This window comes from Canis aureus, chromosome 8 (genome assembly GCF_053574225.1).
Source record: "Canis aureus isolate CA01 chromosome 8, VMU_Caureus_v.1.0, whole genome shotgun sequence".
Classification (NCBI taxonomy): Eukaryota; Metazoa; Chordata; class Mammalia; order Carnivora; family Canidae; genus Canis; species Canis aureus.
The window spans coordinates 33118025-33144947 of record NC_135618.1 but is presented as its reverse complement, the minus strand read 5'-3'; the positions used below and the strand labels follow the sequence as shown (position 1 = coordinate 33144947).

At 36.8% G+C, this 26923-nt stretch overlaps 1 protein-coding gene across 8 annotated transcripts in view; it reads left to right on the top strand.

Annotated features, from left to right (window-relative positions):
* The window catches only part of LOC144318580 (uncharacterized), a 97375-nt gene that overhangs the window by 28532 nt on the left and 41920 nt on the right, over window positions 1–26923 (top strand). For all 8 annotated transcript variants that reach the window (XR_013384633.1, XR_013384632.1, XR_013384631.1 and 5 more), the window contains 2 exons: window positions 11168–11447; window positions 12510–12543. Coding sequence is in view for 2 of the 8 variants with exons in the window: in XM_077905665.1 (XP_077761791.1) it covers window positions 12537–12543 (7 nt within the window). In the remaining 6 variants the exon portion in view is untranslated. The remainder of the gene's footprint in view (window positions 1–11167; window positions 11448–12509; window positions 12544–26923) is intronic.

The window sequence follows — 26923 nt, the reverse complement described above, 5'->3', positions numbered from 1 at the left end:
AAAGCTCTGAGGTTTCTCTGACTAGTGTGCACATTCAGATGATTCCTAACTGCTGCCTTAATAGCTTTTGATGAGTGATCAAAACATTATGATCTCTGTTTCAGAAGACAGCTTCAAGCTTATGAACTAGTAATAGGAATTTTAAACCTGTTCTTTGGAAGGCACTAATAATTGTGTGGGGCTCTGGAAAACCATGTCATTTAAGGAATATAAAAAATGAGGCAATGGTCAACAAAACCTTAGAAAATGCTGTCCCTAAAGGCTTGTGAGAGACTCTTTAAGTACTTAAAAAAAAGAGAGAGAATCTCAGTTAATGTTTATAGCCACTCTCAAGCAATAAGACAGGGGATATAACTATCCCCACTCTTTAGATGAATGCTTGAGGCAGAAAAGTTAAGAGATATCTTTCCCTAAGAGCTTTCAGTAAGGGAAGAGAAATATTATTATTTTTAAAGATTTTATTCATTTATTCATGAGAAACACAGAGAGAGAGGCAGAGACACAGGCAGAGGGAGAAGCAGGCTTCCCACAGGGAGCCGGAGGTGGGACTCCATCCTGGAACCCCAGGATCACGCCCTGAGCCAAAGGCAGTGGCTCAACCACTGAGCCACCCAGGTGCCCTGGGAGGAGAAATATTAGATCAAGGTTTGGGTTTCCAAACTCCTGGTCGGGCACAAGATGGTTACGGTGAGATGGTCCTTGATACCATGTGATTATTTCTGCAATCTCAGTTGCCTAAATGATTTTTTATTTGTTTGTGCCTTGAAGCATCACACATAGCAGAAGGGTAATTATTATTATTCACCAAATGACAGCAGATGTTCAAAGTCACTTAGGGCAGAATAAGCGTGAAGGAAGGACAACCAGCAGCATATGTGCTGATGTAATATCTATTAGAGTCCTCCTCCGTGGTTTTGCCAGGGAATGGAAGCGATCAACAGATCTGCTCAAGGCTGCAGAGGCTCAGACAATGCTCACCTCCACAGCTAATCACAGCAGAACAACTTAGTGGTTTTAGTTTTGCATTAGTGATTCTTATTTCCATTTAATGTGTTCATAAAAACCATGTGTGTACATTTTAATTGGTATGCCCCACGACAGAATAAAGTGATATAGGAAGACAAACCTGGACTACCCACAATTAATGGACTGTTTTGGCTTCATAAGACCCAGAACTTAGGAATCCCAATTGCAAAGACACAGCTAATGGAGTTGCTTTTACCCAGTTGCTGCAGCACACATTCCTCAAGCGTGGATATTTCTTAACTGAGGTCTTATTAAACCTAACAACTTTTTTGAAAAAAATTCTTATGACAAAGTGCAGATTATTAATAGTATAAAATAAATTCCTCAGGGAGTCTGTAGTCTGTGGACTGAACAGTTCAGCTTTGGTCTGTCTTCAAATTGCCTATCCCATAGAGTTCATAACCTGAAAGTGCACTGACCAGGTAAGGCTTTTTTACTAAATTTCCACTGCAGACTAAGAAGAGAAGCACTGAAAGCAGAAACCTTCTATTTCATCGTTTTAGCACTCTTGCTTAATATCACACCACAGGTATTGAAGAAGGTATTCATGGTGCATGAATCAAACAACTTTATGTCAGACTGATGAATAGTCAATGTATTGAACAAGAGAGTGTCCCCTGTGATCCTGAAACAGCTAACTGGGAAGAGGACTGTGGCTTTGGAGTATTCACACAAGGGACATGGTGAAAGTTGTAGATTATTCTAATTTTATACCTTTTAAAGGATTAATAAAAATTCTGGAGAAGACATAGAAAGCTATGGACTACAGAAAAGAAAAGAAGGATATGTCCAATTAAGAACTTGGTTGCTAGATGATGTCATTTCTAGAGAATGGTTTTAAGATTATCAAAATGATGAGCTCCTACTGGAAAAGTGGAGCTCTAAGGATGGAGAAAATTCATTTGCTAAGAGATCTGCCGCTGGACCAGCTTAAAATAGACAAGGGATTCTAAAATATGTGAATATATTGTTACCCTAAACTGATCTAGAAGGGAATAACCTGGAGAAACTTCCAAATAGGTCATACTGGAAATGGAAAAAAAAAATGATAAATACTTAGGGTGACAGAAAATGACACAATTTGGTGATATGAATCTAACGATATTACTGAGATTTAGTATGATAGAATTGACTACAAGAATTTTAGCTATAGGGATCCCTGGGTGGCGCAGCGGTTTAGCGCCTGCCTTTGGCCTGGGGCGCGATCCTGGAGACCCGGGATCGAATCCCACGTCGGGCTCCCGGTGCATGGAGCCTGCTTCTCCCTCTGCCTGTGTCTTTGCCTCTCTCTCTCTCTCACTGTGTGCCTATCATAAATAAAATAAAATAAAAAAATAAAATAAAATAAAATAAAAAAGAATTTTAGCTATAGAAAGGTATAGATAAGTATTTAATAGAACTATAATGTGAATCACAATCAAATTTAACATTTTCTAGTAGCCAAATTGTGTAGTAAAGAATTTGGCCTCTATCCAAGAGATGCTTTTGTCCTTGCTTCTTGGGTCAATTTATGTCATACCTGAGAGGAGTGTCTTTGTTTAGAGTGGGAGCCAGCCACAGAAGATATAAGGTGGGACCAGCCATACCCAGTAGTCTGAGAGTGGGGGTGGGCCAGGCCAGAAGGAATCAACTAGGTGATTTATGGTGAAGTCTTTGGGTCATAGGGTATCAGTTTACCTGGAGGCTTAGTTCAACCATGTAGGAAGTCAATCAATCAATCTTGTCTTTGTAAAAACACAATAAAAACTGTGGATACGAAAGCTTGGGTGAGCTCTCCTGGTTGGCAGTACCCTGTGTGATTGTTTATACGCTGATGCCAAGAGATGGTGGCACATGTTGACACCAGTGAAACTTCCTAGATTTTGCCCTATGAGCCTCTTTCCTTCACTGATTTTACTTTGTATCTTTTCCATATAATAAACCATAACTATGAGTATGATAGCTTTCAGGGAGTTCTGCAAACTCTTTTAGTGAACCATCAAAACTGAGAGTGGTTTAGGAAATCCCTACGAACTTGCAGTTGATGCCTGAAGTGAAGGCTCTTTTCTCCCTAACGTTTAGTTGGACTGTAACTCCTTGCAATTGGTGTCAGAAGTCTTGGGCACATTTGTCAGTCTGGAGGATTGTGCCTTCAGCTTCACAGTTTGCTAATTCTGGGTACGTATTAATGAAGTAAAATGTAAAAAAAAAAAAAAGTCCATATGCCCAAAATATTATCATTTCAATAGGTAATCAAACAAAAAATACTAACCAGCATATATACAATACTAAGTATATTGACTATGAGCTACCATGTTGGACCAGGTAGTTATAGATTGTTCAAAAATAATAGAGCTCTAAGCAAAAGGGATCAAGTATTGTCATTTGTTAGGACAACATTACCTACCATAAGAGCTCATAAACCTGAAAGTTGAGGTGGATTGGAGGGTATCTGGGTACAGAGTAAAGGGGAATTTGAGAGTAAGTAACAGAAGACTGCATTCCCAGGTCAAGTATGTAGATTGTATATCCCTGAATCTGATCATGAGACTGGCACAGAGGCGGTATATGGCAGCAGCACTAGGGACTTTAGCCATCAGATCATCTTCTGATACTCTCATTAGCTAAGTGCAAACATAAGATAAACTCTTGCCATACACAAGGAATCTCTCTGTCTCTGCCTCTCTCTTTCCCTCTTTTATTTTAACTCTTCCCTCTTTTCCCTCCTTTTTCACTTTTTATTACTTCTCTTTATTTCCTTTCTTTCAACAAATACTTATTGACTGCTTATTTGTGTGTCATGTATTATTTTTGTCCTCACATTTTTGAGCCCCACCCCCAGTGGACATTTGACGACATCTGAAGACATTTTGTAGCTGTCAGAACTTGGGGCAAGGGTGCTATTGGAATATAGTAGGTAGAAGGCAAGTGTCTTGCTAAGTGACCTGTAATGTACAGGATGGTTCCCCATGACAAAAAATTGATCCAACCCCAAGTGTCAGTAGTGCTCAAGCTGAGAAGACCTGTCCTAGAATGTTTTAGAGATAAAGGGAACTACTTTTCAGGCATAATTTTGACTAAGAAGGAGAAAAGTAGAAGTTTATTTTATTTATTTTACTATTTATTTTAAAATATTTATTTATTTGAGAGAGAGAGAGTGTATGCATAGGGTCGGGGGAGAGGGGCAGAGGCAGAGAGAGAATCCCAAACAGACTCCCCACTGAATTCAGAGCCCAAGGTAGCCCCAATCCCAGGACCCTGAGATCATGACCTGGACAGGAATCAAGAGCCTGATGCTCAACCTCCTGAGCTACCCAGGTGTCCCAGAAAAAAAGTAGAAGTTTAAAAATCTTTAGAGAAAGCAGTAATTAATAATAGTAATAATATAATAGCTAATGCTAGTGTGTTTACTATTTTATAGGAACTATGATATATATCGTATATTAACCTCTTTAATCTTTGCAACCTAGTAAATAAATATTCCTGTTATGCTCATGTTATGGTTGAGAACACTGAAACTCTTGCCTGCTACCTGAAACTAGGAGGGGGTGGCTTTACTATGCTAGAGTAATGGGAGAAAAGAAGAATTGAATCACCCAAATGTTTACCCTAGACACTAGAGATATGACTTTCAGAAAATGGAAGAAAAGGTGGTGGATTCTATGATCTGATGCTGTAACAGGGGATGTCTTATAGGATTCGGAGTCTCAAAAAACACATTCTAACAATGATTTAGAAAACGATCTCATTGAACTAAAGAGTGGCTGTTTTCAGGGTTGGGTGGCCCAGTCAGATAAGCAGGCTGACTGTTGGTTTCAGCTCAGGGGGTGAGATGGAGCCCTGGTGGGCTCTGTGCAGTGTGTGGAATCTGCTTAAGATTCTCTCTTCCTCTCATTCTGCTCCTCCCCTCTGCTCTCTCTCTAAAATAAATAAATCTTAATAATGGCTGATTTCTAAGATATATTAATCCATTTTAGCATGTTGTAGCAAATGCTGTCAGTATCCTGGTTCATATCCACTGAACACATACAGTTCCTGTGCTTACAGACCTGACCCAAGAGCTTTCTATCATAAACCCCTGCAACTCTTTGCTTGAGACTTTTCTTAGGAATATGGAGAGTTCTCAGCCTACAAGAGGCAGCCTAGACTGTTTTTAGAATTGATTTCTTTGGTAGAAGGCTTCACTGATAGTTGACAAGAGTGTGTATAACATGTCAGCTTCCTTGGCATTCTGACCCAACCTAAGATGGGTGTTCTCAGATTGGGTGGGATTTGGAAAAAATCATGGTAAAATAAGAAATAAGGGACAGCCAGGTAAGGATGGATATGAAAAAACCAAAGAACTGTAAAATCTAGAATGAACTAAGGCTTAGGAAAATTGCTATAGATGACTGAAATGACGGTCTTATAACCTAAAGGCAGAATGATTAAAGAGCTGAGAAATATTAGTTCCAATGTCAAAGAAACAGCTAATATTGCTTCTATTGTCTAAGAAAAATTACCTTTATTTTATTTTTTTAAGATTTTATTTATTTATTCATGACAGACAGAGAGAGAGGCAGAGATGCAGGCAGAGGGAGAGGCAGGCTCCATGCAGGGAGCCCCCTGTGGGACTCGATCTCAGGACTCCAGGATCACACCCTGGGCTGAAGGCGGCACTAAACCGCTGAGCCACCTGGGCTGCTCTACCTTTATTTTTAATAAAAGTGTAGAATAAATATCAATGACAGGGATTGAAACCCAAATTCCTTGGAGAGTTGGAGACTTTTCAGTCTGGAAGGGGCATTCCAGACATGTTTGAGTTGATCTCCACGGGGAAAGCCTTCACCTAATGATGGAAGAATTTGTGCATGATGGCCGCGCTTCCCTGCATCTCTGAAATGTCCTGTGTACAGTCTCTGAGGGCTTCAGCAATCCAAATCCAGATGAATTATTCTGCATGAAACAGGAAACTTGAAGATGATATTGCTGACCCTCTGTCAGAAATCTTAGAAGAATCCTGTAGAAAACTATGTAAAAATAATCTATATTTTCAGTAAGTGTAAAGATATTTTATTGATCAACTCTTATTACCCCTACTGCCTCTGGACAGGATTCTAAAATGAATTATGAAAAGAATACTTTGTGAGCATGTGTCAAATAGGCTTGTAATCATTTGGAGCCTATGTGGATTATTTGACAATTCCTATTTTACCTGGATCTATAAGGAGTATAAGGGCTCAGCACTCTACCCATCCAGTGTCAGACAATTTGGTAATACTAATTATCACTCTTACAGTTTTTAAGTTATGAGAGAATTAGAAACATGTATCAAACCACAGACATGCTGTTGACCTCACAGAAAGATGGTGGTTAAAAGAGTATTACTTTTAGTAGTACCAGAGTATTACTAGATGGACATAAGTAACTTACCTTTTAAAAAAAACAAGCCTCGAAAGAATTGAAAGGAGTGCATTTTGGAACTTTATTTCATTTTTCCTCCTGCTGATGCCTCAGAACTTGCTATACCCTAAAAGACCAAAGGAAATCAACCAGCAGTAAGAGAACTACAATAATTATAAAACTGTTTGAAGTGATTCTCATTGTATTAACTTCAGTAAGTATTAGTATAAAAATACAATTTAGGATGATGATTAATTCCAGTATAATATTAAGGATTGGAATGACTGGTGACAGAAATCATAAGTAATGGTATCCTTCTGTTACTTCTGTGCCCTGGTTTTTAATTCATTTAGTTTAGACATCTTTGCATTTCTTTTGAACTATTTGCAGGGAAGTTTCTGTGTGCATATTTATGATTTATTATGAGCCCTCTATACATATTAAATATTAATCTACTTAAAAGAACATACTGTTCTCACATCTTGTCAGACATATTCCAAAATAGGGGATGCAAGGAGTACAAACAGCTATGCTTCACATTGCTACATTATTTCCCTATGACTTATATCACAGTTTACTCATCTCTAAATGTCTGTATTTTTATTTCATTTTAAGCTTTTTTTAAAAGATTTTATTTATTCATGAGACACACACACACACACACACACACACATACAGGCAGAGACATATGCAGAGGGAGAAGCAGGCTCCATGCAGGGACCCTGAAGTGGGATTCGATCCCGAGACTCCAGGATCATGCCCTGAGCCGAAGGCAGGTGCTCAACGGCTGAGCCGCCTAGGCATCCCTTATTGTATTTTAAATGTCTGTATTTTTAGCATCTTCTGGTAGTGGTGGAAGAATGAGAGCATGGCTACTGGTGCAGATGGAGCTGGTTAGAGCCATTGGTAATTGTCAGTAATTTAAAAAATGAGATAGAGGAAATTAATTTAGCCACCAAGGGTTCAGAGATCTGCTTCTCATCAGCACATAACTCAGAGTAGGGCTGCAGCCAACTCAGTCCTGTCTTTTCATGTTAAGTCTCCAGTGGCTGAAAATCATCTCCTGAATGCCTGCGAGTGGTTTTTAGAGCTCCGTATTGCTCTTTAAGCTCCTCCCAACATAGAGCACATGTAGACAGAACCTGCTTGTAAGCAATCCAGCAATTTACTATCTCAGTCAGTGTTTTGTAGGATCTTCTTTTGATGTAAAATTGTCGAGCCAACAGGAAGGTCTTCCTTTGTCAACACATTTCAGCTAATTAAATGTCGTGTGCCCAGTGGACATATTAAACACTATGTGGGTCAGTTGTTTTCTGTTTCACTTTCATAACTTTTGTCAAAGCTCATTCTGAAGTCAGCCTGTAGCAGCTTTCTCACGTACACAGAAAACTGCTGGCTACTCAGCAGTGTTAGAAAATGGGGGATTGGATAATATGAGAAGTGTCTCCAAATAAAATTAACACATATCAATATACGAGTAACACAAAGACATTGAACAAGGCTTTCTTTTTTAAGTCAATGTTGCAGTTTTAAAATCGTAAGCAAAATTATAAGCCTTGTGTTCATCTAATTGAATCATTCTAAGAGTCAAATAAACTAATTCAGTGAATAAGATTTGACATAGAAAGCATTAGTCTTTCTCTTCTTTCTCTTGTCCATTTCCCCCTTTACAGAGAAATCACTCCCATTACTTGCAAAAGTCTGTCTATCTATCTATCTATCTATCTATCTATCTATCTATCTATCATCTATCTGTCTACCAACTATCCTGTCTGTCTTGGAGAGTGTGTATGTGAATAGATTAGGTATTTACCTGCTGTTTCTAAATGCTTATATTTGTTACTTTTTGATTTTTAAATTTTAGACATTATATACGGACTCCCAGATATTGAAAGCAAAGGTTTAGTTGTGTCTTCTCTTGCTCCCATCACACAAACACACATAACTCTCTGTCTCTCTCTCTCCCCCACCCCCACCTTCACTCCCAGCCTGCTAAGGAACACTGCTGTTGAGAATCCAAGGCTACTCAGATGCCCGTTCCTTTGTATAAGAACTCTTTCTTTTTCTGCCCCCTCTATGGAAACTTCTAGGATTTTATTTGTATTCCTAGTTACTATGGGAAAATGTCAGGGAAAAAAATCTAGTTACTGCTGTTTTGGTGGAGTTTTTGAAGGAATAAAAAGTAGATGGGTGTGTGCAACTTGATGTTTTATTGGGGATCTTAATCTTTATGCAGTTATTCTTTAGAGACTGAAGCTGGAAATCCAGAGATTATCCAGGCTATGTTCAGGCTTTCTTGGGAAGCTCTTTGTAAATCCATCCAGTCAGATAGACATTACTCAAAATTAAAACATACTTAAAGAGCAAGATTGGCTTTGTGATAACCATGGTTGAAATTGGATAATACATACTTGTGGGTTCAATGTACATACTCTTTACTATTTTATCTATTTGAAATTTCCCATAAGAAAAGGTTTTAAAAGAAAGCTATTGTTCCGTCCTCAGTAAAAGTGTTTCTAAATCTAAGAATCAAGTAGTTTTTTCCTTTAATTTTACCTGCCAGATGTGTTATATATTCAAAAGAATTTAAATTTGTTTCTCTGGAAAGCTGTGGACTTCAAAATATCCCAAGTCTTTTTGGATTAAAATCAAATTAATTTTCTGTTAGTCATGTGCTACTGCTATAGGCTTAAGTAGATACTTAGTTGGTTACAGTTCATTTTTGTAAAAACCATTTCTTTCTCTTTTGCTAGTAGCTAACTTAAGGTAGTCTCCTCTTCATCTCAGCCCAATATACTTCTATTACCCCAATTTAGGTGCTTGAATTTTTTTGCCATTAATGGCTTCCCTTCCATGGTAACCAACATGATGAGCTTAGAAAGGATTTTACTGTACCTTAATCAAATAAATTAAAGGTCACTAATAATCTATGTGGTTACAATTTGTCTAAGAAAAATATGTCTTCTTCATGGAATAAAATTTTATTTTACTATTCTATAAAATTTGAATCCTTAAAATATGAAATTTTTTTGATGCAGTATTTTACTCAGAATAGTGAAAAAAATGTAGTTATGGTATCTTGTAGCAGTATTGCTAAAAGTAACTTTTTAGGCAATAATGCACCTGACCAAATGTAAGAAAATATGTCATAGAGATTAGGAAATTTTGGCTATTTATAGCAATTACTTTAGGACTTGGAAATTAGAGGCAATCAGGCAGAAAGTCAAGATAATAACAGTAGAGAGAAATGTCAAATTTATGAAAATGCTCTTACCAATCACACTATGTCAACATTTATTAACAAACATTCAGTTCCACTGGCTGCACTTAGAACTTTAGTTATGGTCTATTGTTTTGTCTCTTCAATTTACTTTGGTTTAATTGATCAAAACCCAAGTATATCTATAAAATGACATCTTTTCAACAGAAAAGTCTGGGAATATTGATGATTCTATTTTAAGAAAACATGTCTTATTGAAATGGAAGAATCAGGAAAAGTTGTTTGTTTGCTTGTTTTGTTGTTGTTGTTTTTAATTTGGTATGTGGGAGATCTCTCAAAAGATGAGAATAAACTACCAGAAACCACCTGGTCAAGTGGTTCTCTGCCAGGGTTATTTAAAAATGTATTGGGGCATTTTTCATTGTTAATTTGACTGAATGGAAGGGGCCCTACTGGCATTAAGCAAGCAGGGAACAGAGATGATAGGAATCCTACAATATTTAGGATAGCTCAGGAAAACGAGGAATTGTCTTTCCCAGTTTCTGATCAAGCAAGTTACTACCTGATGTTGAATTCTTTCCACACTGTGGGCTCACTGTAGAATGATAAATAGGAAATTCAGCATTTAAAAAAAATTGGGGGATCCCTGGGTGGCTCAGTGGTTTAATGCCTGCCTTCGGTCCAGGGCGTGATCCTGGAGACCCAGGATCTGTGTGTTGCTGTGTGTATGTGTACGTGTGTATATGTGGCTGGCATCAAGAATTCCAATGTTTAACCAAACTGGACTGTCTAGATGCCATAGTATATTTTGAAACATTGTTCAGGGTTGTGATTTAATATGACCCTGGGGCTCAGCAAATTACATTCATTCTTTTACATATGTAGCAGGAGGGCCTTACTCTTTCTTTCTTTCTTTCTTTCTTTTCTTTTCTTTTCTTTTCTTTTCTTTTCTTTTCTTTTCTTTTCTTTCTTTCTTTCTTTCTTTCTTTCTTTCTTTCTTTCTTTCTTTCTTCTTTCTTTCTTTCCTTTCTTTCTTTCTTTCTTTCTTTCTCCTTCCTTCCTTTCTCCTTCCTTCCTTCCTTCCTTCCTTCCTTCCTTCCTTCCTTCCTTCCTTCCTTCCTTCCTCTCTTTCTTTCTTTCTTTCATTCATTCATTCAGATTTTATTTATTTATTCATGAGAGACACACAGAGAGAGGCAGAGAGAGAAGCAGACTCCCTGATGGAAGCCTGATGCTGGACTTGATCCCAAGACCCCGGGATCACAACCTGAGCCGAAGGCAGAAGCTCAACCACTGAGCCACCCAGACATCCCACTATGGTTTATTCTTTATCAATTTGCTCATCTTTAAGATGTGAACCAAAGTCTGCAAGGATGATGATCTGCATAGTTAAACTATCTGTCCTAATCTGCTGGGGGAACATTATAGTTTCATACTACAGTCATTTAGTTATTGTATTGCTATTGCTTTTCTTTTCTTTTCTTTTCTTTTCTTTTCTTTTCTTTTCTTTTCTTTTCTTTTCTTTTCTTTTCTTCTTTATTTTCTTTTCTTTCTTTTCAGATGAGGGAAGAAACAAGCAGATTCTGTGCTGAGTGAAGAACCTGATGCTGGCTCGATCCCTGACCCTGAGATCATGACCTGAACTAAAATCAAGAGGTAGACACTTAACTGACTGAACCACCCAGGCACTCCAAAGCTTATGTGTTTGTTTGTTTGTTTGTTTTTTTAAGTAGGCTCTTCGCCCAGCCTGGAGCCCAACCTGAGGCTTGAAAACATGACCCTGAGATCAAGACCTGAGCTGAGATTTAGAGTCGGATACTTAATTGACTGAGCCACCCAGGTACTCCTGGTATTGTTTTTCTTTTTCTCACCATATTCTTTCCATTCTGGGCTAGCATCCATTTTAACTCAGGCTGAATATCATCCATTGGTGGTTCTGTGTGCTGACCACATGAAATGAAGATGTTTTTAATATAGCAGCACACATTTCCTCCTCTACGGTATTGGCAATTTCATATTCATTTTTGCTTAAGCTGGTCTCTAGGCTAGTTGATGAGAATTCATTCTCTGAAAGAACATGATAACTATTTTCTACTTTTTCCAAGTGAGTCAGACTGTGAATGCTGTCTTGTGATTTATTAAAACATGAAAAATATATGTTGGCAAGTAATAACATGCAGTAGATTTACAGTGGTGCATTCTAAATGGATACATCAGGACTTTGTCTTTTTTAACTCTCTGGTATCCATAGAACTAGACTTATTTGATAAATTCTTTAGATAAATTAAAAGAACCACTCCATGCCTGAGCTCTACATTTCATTTCCTTTGTCCATGTAAAGAGAGGCAGCCAGGTTTCTTTCTTTCTTTTTTTTTTTTTTTAAAGATTTTATTTATTTATTCATGAGAGACAGAGAGAGAGGCAGAGACACAGGCAGAGGGAGAAGCAGGCTCCATGCAGGGAGCCTGATGTGGGACTCGATCCAGGGTCTCCAGGATCATGCCCTGGGCTGAAGGTGGCACTAAACTACTGAGCCACCCGGGCTGTCTGGTAGCCAGGTTTCTATTGACAAGCTACTCACTCACCCCCACCCTATCTTCAGCCTAACTCAAATTATTTGGAAAGAGTAAACTCTACTAAAAACTCTGTTACCAAGAACAGAGAAATTGTTACTGAGAAATTCAATGTACTCTAAGAGCAAGAGATGCTAAGATTGGAATAAAACCACACACATGTACACACACACACACACACACACACAGTGCTCTTCATGGTGAGGAAAGGTGTACAATTAGGAAATCTCAGGTAAAGAGAGAAAGCAAGAACATATCTCCAGAAGTTCAGTCTTATATCAGAAATGATTAGCTCTCATGCTAACCGTGTGCTCCTCTCTCCTTCCCAGCCTCTCTTGCACATATGATTCTCGCCAATGAAAGGTGAGTGTACCCCTTGCAGGATGAAGAAGAGCCAATGAGCCACGTCAGTCTTATGTTTTCCTATTATGGTGACCTCAGAGGTTGCATGTTCTGGATTACATGGTTATAAAATGGGAACAACCTAGATCTCGTAGTTATCGCCTGGAAGAGAACTGTGCCAATCTTGATCTTATACCAGAATAAGAAGTTATTTGTAACTGCAGCATGGCCTCTCCTAGCATAAGATGTCAGTCAACATTAAAGGGTTTAGGAAAAAAAAATAAAGGGTTTAGAAAATGAAAATGAAGAAGTGTTGATTCAGACACATCCAAATAAATGATGTAGAATGGAGTAGAAATGAGCTCAGTTTGAGAATTACAGAAATATTTTATTTTATTTTTTAAATAGAGAGAGATAGATCATTTAAGGACTTTATTTATTTTAGAGAGAGAGAGAGAGAGAGAGAAACATAGTGTGGGGAGGAGGGGCAGAGGGAAAGAATCTTCAAGCAGATTCCCACCAAGTGTGGAACCCTACAGGGGGGTTCAATCCCATAAGATCATGAACTGAGCTAAAACCAAGAGTCAGAAGCTCAATGGACTGAGCCACCCAGGTGCCCAGAGTATTACAGAAACATTATAGGCAAAAATTGTTTTCCTTGGAAGCAAGATAGATTTTGTCTGAACCTTTGGTTTGTAGATGGAAATCAATTTTCCCAGCAAATTTCTCAGAGAAGAGCTTCACTGTGTTGGTATTTAATGCTTCTGTTTAAATTTCTTTAATTAAATTTTTTTTTGTTTAACATATCTGTGTGAAAGAGTCCCCAAACAATCACAGTCTCATAATCAATGATGACCTTTTGTGTCTATTTTGTTATAATCCTGTTCCTGTGTGCTAGGAACTTAAAGCAATGATTTTCTTACTCTTTTAAAATTCAAATCAATCTTCACTCTTATTGCAAATCACACATGTTAGGAAAATTTTGTTTAAAACTTTTTTAGTTTATACTTGATTGGGGCTCTTTCTTTTTAAGTTTATTGTTTTATCTTATACATATATGAAACCTCAAAGACAAGCTACATTGTTAGTTTTTAAAAAGTTTTGTAAGAGGATTTACTTCTATTTTAGCAGTTAATTTCAACTAATTATAGAGACAATCAGAAGATTGACAGAAAATTTAGAGATCCCAGATATTTTCACTTTAATGTTCTTTAAAACAAAATCTTACATTTCCAAAGTTACAAGAGGAAAGGATTCCCCTATTTTGTCCTCCTCAGAAGTTGATGGAAAGAATTGGCAAATGAATTAAGTCTGGGAAGAAGGCCACCTGGCTTTTGTACATTAGGCAAGAAGGAGTAAGTCAAGCCAAAGGGATTTCCCCATAAGGAGACAGTGGTAGTGAGGAGGATTCTTGAGGATGGATAAAGATAGGGAATATAAGAAGCTGGAATCTAGCCTAGATCCACACACAATTTGAAGAGTTTAATTTCACACCAAAATGAGCCAAGGCTTATTGGAAGCTTCACACTTTAGCAAATGTCAATTGAGTTTCAGATTTCAGAAAAGAGCTTAAAAGAAGAAACAGAGCATTGGCAATGATGGTGACTGGCTGGTAATGCCAGCTGCTAAGTGATGGCCACACAAATTGCATTATCCTTCATCACTGTGTCAGTCTAATCATGCAAGCGTACATGTTTAATTTGTGAAAATTTGTAGTGCTAGAGAACATCATGTGTTCTGAGCTCTTTGGTTGGTCTTCATGTTGAAGATCAAAGACTTCATTAATGATTTAAGAAATATAGAGGAAATTGAGGGCTTCTTAAAAAGCATCTACTTAAAAAAAGTTATCCATTTATTTCATTCAAATATCTTGCAATCCACAATCACATAAATAACTAAAGATTCAGTCAACTCTTGGTCATCAGCTATAACAATCTTTCCCTATAATAGCCTTATCGTAATAGGGTAACTTGACCATTTAAGGACTTATTTCTGGGCAATAGGCACAGGTGTTAAATCCAAGAACTTGGGAATTGAAAAGTAGGGGTAGCAAGGAAATGTCCAAGGGCAGGCTGGGAAGCAGATCCTCTACTGAGAAAGGGAACAAAGTTTTTAAGAGGGGGCAAACTTTCAGATTTAACTCCTATGTCTTGGCAGAGCCTTTAAAAAAATACACTGGCAAACAGACAACTTCCTGTTTATCATCTGTCAAACATTTGATGTTTGTAGCTTATAAGGTACATCCCGAGGAAGGTTATGAGGACAGGGGGAAAATGTAAGAAATAGTTGGAGTATTAGACTCCAATGGATGTTCCACATTGTTTATGTTGACTAGATTGAATTGCTGCTCTTCAGTGTAATAAACATTTAATATTACAGTTAAGTTTTAGTTCCAGTATTTTTTAGGTTCCAATGTTTAGTCATGTGTTTAGCAGACACACAAATATTGGCCCTTTCTTTCATGCAGCTGTTTTGTGGTTTTTCAGAGACTTTTCCTCAGAGCAGAACTCCTCTTCCTCGTGCCTTAATGTGGGAAATGTGCCCTCCACCACCAGAGAGGTGTTGTATCTCTCTTCAGGCTCTGTCTTCTGGTAGTTCATCCTATGCAAGGATTTTTCTCTGTTGGGTTGCTTTACCTCTCTTGGGCCTTGTGGGTAAGAAGAGTTCACGTAAAAGCCATGGAAGTCTGGCTCTCCACAGATCTGTTAGTCCAAATGGCACCCTGTTGCACCATAGCCCAGTCTACATGCCCTGCTATCAGGGTGGCTCCATGCAGCACTCAACTTCAGACTTCTCCAAGAGGGAGAGTCAAGTTATAGCAGCTTTGTGATCCACAAACTTCAAGTAGTACAAGTTAGTTTTCCAAGTATTTCTCTAAGTGGCCCCTAGTTCCATCTCACTTGGCTTGGTGGAGATGGAGCAAAAGGAAAGTGAACCGCACAGAAAAGACAACATCTTCCAATGAACTTTCCAATTCTAATCTACTGCTAATGAATCCCCAGCCTTCTCTCATATGGCTTGTTGGTAGCCTATAGAGATAGCAGAAAAGGTTTGCAAATTCTTCATAAATTTTCTAACATACTTGTTTTTAAATATTGAGGTACTAGCATCTATTGCATTTGTGCACTGTTGGTGGGAATACAAAATGGTGCAGCCACTGTGGAAAACAGTAAGGAGACTCCTCAAAAAATTAAAAATAGAATTATCATATGGTCTAGTAACTCCACTACTGGGTATTTACCCAAGAAAAATGAAAACACTAACTGAAAGAGATGTATGCATCCCTATGTTTATTGCAGCATTAGTTACAGTAATCAAGATACGGATGCAAACCAAGGGTCCATAATAGATGGCTAAAGAAGATGTGGTATACATGGTATATTACCAATGAAAAAGAATGAAATCTTGTTATTTGCAACAACATGGATGGGCCTAGGGGATACAAAACTAAATGAAATAGTTGAAGAAAGACAAATACCACATGGTTACACTTATCTGTGGGCTTTAAGAAACAAAGCAAAAAAAAAAAGAGACCAAAAAACAACCCAGACTCTTAACTATAAAGATGAATTGATGGTTGCCAGTGGGAAAGTGGATGAGAGTATAGGTGAAATAGATAAAAGGGGATTAAAAGGGGATCTTGATGAGCACTGAGAAATGTACAGAATTTATTATGGAAAAACATATTTATTGGCTGTGGTCTTGAGGTTTTTTAAGCTGAAACTAAAGAGAGAAAGTTTCATTTTAACCATTGGTTACACATGGGAAACTGCTTAAAAGAGATTTTAAACACTGAATGATAGAAGTGGAGGGAATAACTCTTTTTTTTTTGAAGATTTTATTTATTTATTCATGAACGACAGAGAGAGAGAGAGAGAGAGAGAGAGAGAGGCAGAGACACAGGCCACGCTGAGGGAGAGGCAGGCCCCATGCAGGGAGCCCAACATGGGACTTGATCCTGGGTCTCCAGGGTCACACCCTGGGCTGCAGGCAGCACTAAACCGCTGCACCATCGGGGCTGCCCCAAGGGAGTAACTCTTAAACAAGAGGCAGAGGGAAATGGAATAATAATAACTAAGTTGTAATGAAAAATAAAATTGATGAATCCAAAAGAAGGCAGAAAATGACAAATACCAAAGTATAGAAATAAGAACAAAATGAGACATATATCTAGAAAGATATCTGTAAGCACAATAAATGTGACTAGATTAACTTGCCAGTTAAAGAAGAAATGGCCAAATTTGAAAAAAATCTAGTTATGTTTTTTTTTAATATACTTAAACAGAAAAATTGCAACTGAAACAATAAAAAGGGTGCAACAGACAAATATTAAGCAAAATGAGGATGGTATGTTAAACTCAGACAAAACTGATTTTAAGGTAAAAAGTTATCAAGCTATTAAGACATTTATGTGTGGTACTGGAATAGACAGATGGAATAGAGATTTCAGAATCAGACTCAGAAACCTGGCATATGACAGAGGTGGCATTTCCTATCAATAGGGAAAGGTTGACCTAGTTAGAAAAAAAAGGTGCTCAAAGAATGATTCACCCATAAGAAATAAAATATATATTGAATTCATACATCCCATCATACCAAGGGTCAATATGAGAAGATTAGTAAAACCTACTGTACAAATTAAATCTTTAGATCTTTTAGAAGTTATGAAGAACTTCTCTAGTAGAAAATATAGTCTAATAAATCTAGGAGTGGAATATAATAAATAGGACCCCAAAAGAATACACTATAAAGAAAACAAGTATTACAAATTAAAATTTTAAAAAGTACATCATGAAAAGATGCCATAATAACAACAGAAAAGTAAAACGTAAGCCATAAACTAGAAGATAATTTCAATGCATATGATCAGAAGAGAATTAGGAAGCAGAATTTACAAAGGCTGTCTATAAATCATTAAAATAAAGATTAACAACTCAATACAAAAACATGACAAGGTATCTAAACTTAAGAAGAAATTAAAATGTCCAACAAACATGTGAAAATATGTTCAGCCTAACCAGTAATCAAAAAATGCAAATTAAAACCAGAATAAGTTACAATTTTGCACTTATTAGATGGGTAAAAACAAACAAAAACCCTTGAAGATACCAAGTGTTGGAGAGGATGTTGTACAACAGGAGCAGTTCTAGTAGTAGGAATACCTATTGATAAACCACTTAGGAGATTGTTATGGACTGAATGTTTTCCTCCAAATTCATATGTTGCAGCTCTAATCCCCAGTGCTGTGGCATTTGGAAGTGGGGCCTTTTGGGAAATAATTAGGTCTAGATGAGATGCTGCAAATGCCCTCCCCTCCCCCACCCTATAGGGTTAAAGTTCTTGTAAGAGGAGGAAGAGAAAAAAAAATAGAAGAAGAGGAAGAGATATAAGGGCTCTGCTCATATGAGGTCACAACAAGAAGGTGGACATCTGCAAGACAGGAAGAGAACTCTCACCAAGAGCCAAATAGGTTGGCACCTTCATCTTTGACTTGCTAGCCCTCCAGAATGGTGAGAAATAAATTCCTGCTATAAAATTGCCCAATCTATTGTATTTTGTTATGATAGTTCACATTGACTATTAGACAGAGATCTATTTCACAATGTATGGTCCTGTTTAAGGTGCACAGATACTATGTGGTGGATATAGTGAAGACACCATAACATTCATTTCCATGTTGGTGTACTGTGTGCTATTCTGTTCTGTAAAGCTTGAGAGCTAAAATCAACATTTCTCAGACTCTTATCAAGTTGGAGCTCTAGAAACACACTAGGTTTTGTAAACTGATATAGTTGAGCAATATTTAGAGAGTAGAGGTGATACGGGGCAAATTTTGAAGTATTGTTTTTGGCAGGCAAAGTCATGCAGACATTGGCTCTGTTTTTGTTTTTTTGTTTTGTTGCAGCAGTGAATGGCAAGTCACTAGTTTCATTAGAGTTAAGAGATAACTGTAGTTCTGAGGCTATGGTTTCCTGTTCCTGGGATCCCAGTGGTAGTTGTTTGTTTTTCAGTTTAATGGTTCCAGTAGTGGCCTACTGACTTCCTATTTTCCTGGTTGTAGCCATGGTAAAATTCTTTGGCTAGGCTCATTTGGTGGCATGGTTCTGAGTTATTCCTTTTGCAGTCATTTAATACTCTATATCACATACTTCCCTCCTTAAAATAATTTGAATTGTTCTGTTTCTACGATTGAACACTGACCAAAACACTTCTAACCTATGAATTCCACATCTATATACATACCCTAAGGAAACTTGCACATGTACTCAACTTCTAGATAAGGAAACTATTGTGTATGTGCCCAAGGAGACATGAGGAGGAATGTTTATAGTGGCATGGTTTATAATATCAAATTGTACCTGACAAGAAAATAGATAAAAAAGTAGTATAATCTTGCAATTTTTTGCATATTTTATAATAAATTAAAAATAACAACCAAACACAAATACACAAGACATAATATCTGCCCTTGGTTACCTTAACAAAACAGTGGCCATTTTTAAATGCAAGACCTTGGAACCAGATGATTAAAAATGAGCTCCCTCCTCCTTAGTTCTTAGTTATATAATATTCTTGAGGTTAGCTTACCAGCTTTCTTCTTCCCAAATACACTATTCCAGGCCTTCTCATGAACTCCTATGGTTTTAAGTACATTGTGTTAATGATTGTCAAAGATCTATCTCTGAGCTTCCAACTCATATGTCCCACCAACTACTGGATAGCTCTCTACTTATGTGTGTTGAAGACATTTCAAATTCTATGAGGCTGCAAATGATCTTTCTTCCAGAAATCAGCTCTTTATTCTGTGTTCCCTATCTCTATTTAAAGAAAATGCCACTTTTTATTTCCACAAACTAGAAATCTGAGATCATCCTTCCCTATATTGTTTCCTTAACCTCAGATCCCTCACATGCAATCACTAAGTCTCGCCAATTTTTTCTACTTCATATTGTTAAAAAATTTCTCATCAACTCTAGAGTCATTTTCCCACATATGTACTACTGAAAAGCCTTCTTTGTCCCCTTGACTTAAATCTCACACTACCTATCCACTCCTCATAACACAGTTAAAGTGATATTTCTAAAGAAAAAGAATCATTATGTCATCCTCCTGCTTAAAATCCTCCATGGTTTCTTATTGCTTCTAATCATAATAGTCAAGGCCCTTTATGACATAGATTCCAATTGCCTTTCAGTGTTTCCACTTACCTCTTTGCTTTCAAGCTCTACAATACAACCATACTGTGCCTTTTAGTTTCTTGGATACACTATGGTCTTTCTGATATTCACAGCTCCTCATGTGCTATTTGTTTCATGTGGAGTACCTTTCCTTTCCCTTCCTACCCACTTATTAGGTCTCAAGTAAGACATTAATAATTTCCAGTAACATGTATCCCTAACAGTCTTCCTCACATCACGCTCTCTTCTCTATAGTCTGGAGTATAATAGATAAGCCCTTTAAAAAATAATCATCATACCATTATCATATCTACCATAGTTAATAATTATTTCTCAATATCATCTAATGTCTGGTCTGTATACAAATTTCTTTGATTAACTCAAAACAGTGTAAAGTTGACTTGCTTGAATGAGAGCCAAACAAGGTCCACACATTGCAATAGGTTTATCTTATCTATAATAGTTCCCTTTCTTATTTTTAATGCCATTTTTTGGTAAGAAACACGCTGATTTTTCTGATGGAATTTTCATATATTTCACTAATTTCAGTCTTGTGAAATTTAAACAAGTTTTTCTACTCACTACATTTTCTATTAGCTAATAATCAAATCTAAAAGCTTAATTATATTCTTATAATTTTAGTAAGAATACTGAACAGATTGTGCTGCATACTTCCTATTGCATTCATCAGGATACATATAATAACTGGTTGAATCTCAGAGCTTAAGGTTATCAGTTCAGTTCAGATGGTTCCAGCCTAATCTATTACAAACTTCCCATCAACCTTTTATCTAATGGTTTTCACAGATGATTGTTGATTGTTGTCTAAATCCTGTATTCCATTAGAGTGCTGTATGATATTTCTCATCCTTTTATTTCTTCTGCATTTTGTTATTCTGGAATGCAGTTGATATAGAAAAGACAGCATGAATGTTTGATTCTTTCTTTTTACTGATTTTAAGAATATTGGCTTGATGCATGTTATGGTCCTCCTGTAGGAAATGGGCTCAACTCCTTACTCATAATTTGATTTAATGTCGAGACTAATAATGCCACAATTGTGTCAAGAGGGTATGAAGAGATTTGTTATTTACATGCTCTTTCTGAGGAAAGCAGAGCAAGCTCTCAAGCAAGTCTGAAATAGCTTTAGAGAGCAAGGAGGGGGTAATGGGCTTTGAGTTCTATTGTGGTTAGGGAGTGGGGCTGGAGTGAGGGCTCCTGCAAAAGACTGAGGCTTGACTGGTTTAATAAGCACTGTAGGAGGGAGCACCTGGGCTTGCCCAGAAATGGGACAATAGGAGAAGGTATGTGGGTGGGTGGGTGGGGGAGAGGAGTAGGACTTGAAAGCTCTCAATAACCAGAAATAAAAGAATAGAGTCAAACTCTTTACTATAACCACCTTTGATATTTGACTGAAATTTGAAATATGTAATATTTTATTTAATTATGAGCTTATTTAAGCCAGTATGGCATTAATGAGGCCTGAAACCTGAGGCTGGTAAGAGAGGTGAAATTTTTATTGAATGCCTTATTTAATATTGTATATTTTGAGAAGTGAAAGGAGTGCTTTTCCCTCTTTTCTAAATAGGTCTTGCATAGCAAATTTTAATCCTTAAAGGCCCTGCTTTAATTTACGTTGGTCCATATTAATTATTTTTGACCAGGGGGTACATGGAATCCCATTTTATTGAGCTAATCATTAGTGCTAAAGATTAATTTTATTTAAATATATTACTTGTTGGATCAGAGTGCTTATGCCCATCGTGGAATATTTTAGAGCAATGGATGCTATGGCTATAGAGAATTTAGGCATGGCAGTAGTTCTGGTGAATCTTACCTGTTTGTCCATGGTGACTACTCTGATTGTAGAGGGTATACATTATTGAAATTTAGTGGGATCCCAAGTATAAGTGTATCCTAGTATAAATTAAGGCATGAAGGTTTTCCAATTTGTACATTCATCATATGTTAAAATTAACCCAGAACCTATGTTATAAAGACACAAAAGCCCATCAGTATGCTTTTATATTTGGGGCAAGAGGATTTTTTATTTTATTTTTTAGAGTAATTTAGGTTCACAGCACAATTGAACATAAGGTACAGAGATTTCCCGTATACTCCCTCCCCAGACAAATGCACAGCCTCCCCCATTATCAACATCCCCCACCAGAGTGGTGTATTTTTTAAGTGACAGATCTATATTGATATGTCTTTATCACCCAAAGCCCCTAGTTTACATTACAGTTAACTCTTCATAGTGTATGTTCTATGGGCTTTGGCAAATGTCTAATGACACATGTATGCTATTATAGTACCATGTACACTAATTTTCCAACCCTAAACATCATCTGTGTTCTGCCATGATGCCTATTCTTTCCTACTCACCACCCGCCTCCTGGCAACCACTAACCTCTAAACTCTTTCCATATTTTTGCCTTTTCCAGGATGTCATGTAGTTGGAATCATACAATCATATGTAGACTTCTCAGATTGGCTTATTTCACTTAGTAATATACCCTTAAGATTCCTCTAGGTCTTCACATAGAATAAAAGAATAATAATAGTTCATTTCATTCTTATCACTAAATAATATTTCATTGTTTGGGTGTACCACAATTATCTTCTCACCTATTAATGCACATCTTGGTTGCTTCCAAGTTTTGGCGATTATGAATAAAGCTGATATAAACATCCACTGCAAGTTTTTTATGGATAAGTTTTTAACTACTCTAGATAAATGCCAAGAAGCACACTTGTTGGATAGTATGCTAAGAGTATGTTTAGTTTTGTAAGAAATTGTCAAGCTGCCTTTCAAAGTGGCTGGACCTTTTGGCATTACCAACAGCAGTGAATGAGAACTCCTATTCCTGCACATCCTCAACAGTATTGGTGCTGTCAGTGTTTTTGATTTGGGCTATTCTAATAGGTGTACAGGGGTATGTTACTGTTATTGTAATTTGTAATTCCCTAAGAATCTATTATGTTGAATATGTTTTCATATGCTATATGCCTTCTTCATTGGTGAGATGTGTATTTAAAACATTTGCCCATTTTTTAGTTGGGTTGTTTATTTGCCTTTTTTTTAAAAAAAATACTTATTTATTTGAGAGACAGAGAGAGGGCTCTGGAAGGGAGAGGGAGACAGTCCCAAGCAGACTCCCTGCTAAGTACAGAGTCTGATGCAGGGCTTGATCCCAGGACTTTGAAATCTTGATCTGAGCTGAAATCAAGAGTCAGATGCTCAACTGACTGAGTCATCCCAGTTACCCTATTTTCTTATTTTTAAGTTTTAAGAGTTCTTTCTCTATTTTGGAGAAGAGTCCTTTATCAGATGTATCTTGAACAAATATTTTCTCCCAATATGTAGCTTGTCTTCTCATTCTTCTGCCAATGTGTTTTGCATAGCAGAAGTTTTTAATGTTAATGGCGTTCAGCTTATTAATTTTTTTCTTTCATGCATCTAAAATTTTGTCTTTCAGTTTCTAAAACGTCATTATCATACTTTTAACATACAATATTGTTGAACTTATTGACATTCAATATTGTTTTGAACTTACCGACATCCTATAAGTCATTTCTTATCTTTTTGAAGTTTCATAGTTTTGTATTTCACATTTGAGTGTAAGATCCATTTTGACTTAATTTTTACAAAGAGTGTAAGTTCTGTTTTTTTCTTTTTTCTTTCTTTTTCTTTCTTTCTTTCTTTTTTTTTTTTTTTTTTTTTGCATATGGGTATCCAGTGTTCAAGCACCATTTGCTGAAAAAACTGTCTTTTCTCTAATATATTGCCTTTGTTCCCTCGTCAAAGCTGACAGATATTAAGACGGTATTTGTGTGGGTCTATTTCTAGGCCCTCTAATCTGTTCCATGGATCTATTTTGTCAATTCTTTTGTCAATACAATCTTATATTGATCACTGGGTTTTATAGTAAATATTGAAGCTGAGTAGTGTCAGTCTTCCAACTTTGTTCTTTTCTTTCAAAATTGTGTTGGCTATTCTTTTTTTTTTTTTTTTTTTAATTTTTATTTATTCATGATAGTCACACACAGAGAGAGAGAGAGAGAGAGAGGCAGAGGGAGAAGCAGGCTCCATGCACCGGGAGCCCGACGTGGGATTCGATCCCGGGTCTCCAGGATCACGCCCTGGGCCAAAGGCAGGCGCCAAACCACTGCGCCACCCAGGGATCCCTGTGTTGGCTATTCTGGCTCTTTTGCCTCTCCATATAAACTTTGTATGGAAACCTGTTGTTGATGTCTACAAAATAACTTGCCATGATTCTGCCTGGGATTACATTTAATTTATAGAGTATGTAGGAATAACTGACATCTTGACAGTATTGTTTCTTCTATTTTTTTAAGATTTATTTATTTATTTATTTATTTATTTATTTATTTATTTATTTATCTATTTATTTATGATAGACATAGAGAGAGGAGAGAGAGAGAGAGAGAGAGAGAGAGAGAGAGAGAGAGAGGCGGAGACACAGGAGGAGGGAGAAGCAGGCTCCATGCAGGGAGCCTGACACGGGACTCGATCCCGGGACTCCAGGATCGTGCCCTGGGCCAAAGGCAGGCGCTAAACCACCAAGCCACCCAGGGATCCCCCAGTATTGTGTCTTCTTATCTGTGAATGTGAACTATCTCTTCATTTACTTAGTTCTTCATTGATTTTTTTTTATCAGAGTTTTATAGTTTTCCTCATATGGATTTTGTACATATTTTGTTAGGTTTATAATGAAATCTATTTCATTTGGCGTTGCTAATGTAAAGAATATTGTCTCTATGTTGATGATCATGTTGATTGTTAACAAAGATAGTTTTACTTTTTTCTTTCTTACATAATGCCATTTATTATTTTTTTTCTTGTCTTACAGCAGTGGATAGAACCTCAGTACAATCTTGAATAGAAGTAATTAGAGTGGACGTTCTTGCCTTTCAGTGTTTCACCATTAACTCTGATGTTGTTTGTAGGTGTTTTGTAGATGCTGAGGAAGTTCTCTTCTATTCTCAATTTTCTGAGATTTTAAAAATCAGAAATAGATTTTGGATTTTTGTCAAATGCTCTTTCTGCATCTGTTGAGATGACATTTTATTTATCTATTGCTATCTAACAATAACTTCACAAACTTAGCAGCTTAGAACAACACATATTTATTATCTCACACTTTTGGAGAATCAGGAGTATGGACGGTGTTTACTTAGCTTAGTCTCCTACTTCAGGATCTCAAAAGACTACAGTCAAGGTATTGGCCTGGGCTGCAGTCTGATGTGAGGCTTTAATCAGAAAGGATTGCATTCAAACTCAGATCCAAATTCAAATGTTTGCTGGAAGTATTCATTTGCCTGTAGATTGGAAACTGAGGCCCTCATGTTCTTGTTGTCTGTTAGCTAAAAGCTACCATAAACACCTCTCTGAGTGACCCTCTCCATATGGCAACAAACAACGTGGCACTTTGCTTCTTTAAAGCCAGCCAGGAGGGAGTTTTTAACAATACTAATTTTATGTGATTTAATCACATACATATTGTCACATATCTTTCATTTTTGTGGTATTCTATCCATTAGAATTGAGTCTCCAGATTCTTCTCACACTCAAAGGTAGGGAATTACAAACAGGTGTGAAGTATCTTCTGGTCAGGATCATGGGGACCATCCTAGAGTCTGCTCATCACAGATGGTCATATGGATAATTTTTTTTTAATCAAGTGCTGATGAATTACACTGACTGCTTTCAAAAGTGAAATTAACCTTACATTCCTGGGATTACTCTACTTCATCATGATTTATTTCTTTTTATATATTATTATATTTTATTTTCTCAAGCTGTGTTTAGAGTTGGTGCCTTGTGTAGTTTTGTCTGTATTTCTGGTGCTTAATATACATGTGCGGGTTTACAGTTTCACAATATTTATAAAATTTGGGCTTTTGGGGGTGATTTTTTTTATAACTTTCCCTCTCTGTCCTATGCTTTTGGACTCCTGTTATAGGTATATTACATTATGTGAACTATCTTCACAATTTAGTTAACACATGCTTATTTGTTTTAGTTCTTTTGTTCCTCTGTGTGTTTCATTTTGGGTACCTTATTGCTATTTTTCCGTGTTCTAATCTGCTAATTAACACTTCTGGTATTTTTCTTCTCAGTAGAGTAGTTTTCATCTCCAAAAGTTTATTTTGATTCATTTAAATGTTTCCTAATTCCCTACTTAATTTTTTGAACAAATGGAATACCATTATTATAACTGTTTTAATGCCCTTGTCCACTAATTCTAGCATTTGTGTCAGTTCTAGATCAGTTTTGATTTTCTCCTCAATGTAAGCTATTTTCTCTGGCTTCATTGCAAGCCTATTATTATTTTTTTTAAAAATTTGATTCCCGACATTGTAGATCTTATCTCACTGTGTGCTGGATATTTTTGTATTGCTATAAATATTCTTGAGGTGTGTTCTGGAATGCAATAAAATTGCTTGAAACAGTTTCTTGCCCTTTCTTTCTTTTCTTTCTTTCTTTTCTTTCTTTCTTCTTTCTTTCTTTCTTTCTTTCTTTCTTTCTTTCTTTCTTTCTTTCTTTCTTTCTTTTTTCTTTCTTTCTTTCTCTTTCTTTCATTTCATCTTGTTTTTAAGATTTGTCATATGGAAACAGACCAGCATTTAGTCCAGGATTCCATCCAATGCCCTGTTAAGTGTAATGTTTTCCAGTTTGACCGTGGGAACAGGCACTATTCCCAGTCTTGTGCAAGCTTTGGTATTATTCCATCTAGGCTGGTTCTTTCTTAGATTTTAGGTCCTCAGTTTCCTTGCATATTGTGGATCTTCAGAGTTCCTGACCTGTGTAGCTCTTCTTTGTGTTCTGTCCTGTGAATTGTGGCTTTTTTGGTGCCCTGGACTCATAAATCCATGTTTTTGCCTCAGGGAATCATTATCTTCTGTGTGGGCTCCTCCTCACCCCTCTGTGTCATGTCTTAGAAATTTCTCAAATTGGTAAGCTGGGACAATCTTAAGGATCATCTCATTTAAGTTCTATTTCTCAGGAATTATATCCTTCAATGTCTGTTGTCTGGCATCTTTAAAACCATTGTTTCATGTATTTTATCCAGTTGTTTTATTGCTTCAGGCAGGATGCTAAATCCAATATGTTGTGTGAACTTCACTGGAAGCAGAAGCGTCATAGATTTCTTTTAATAATTAAATGAAATAGCATGTTAAAATGTTTGCATATAGAG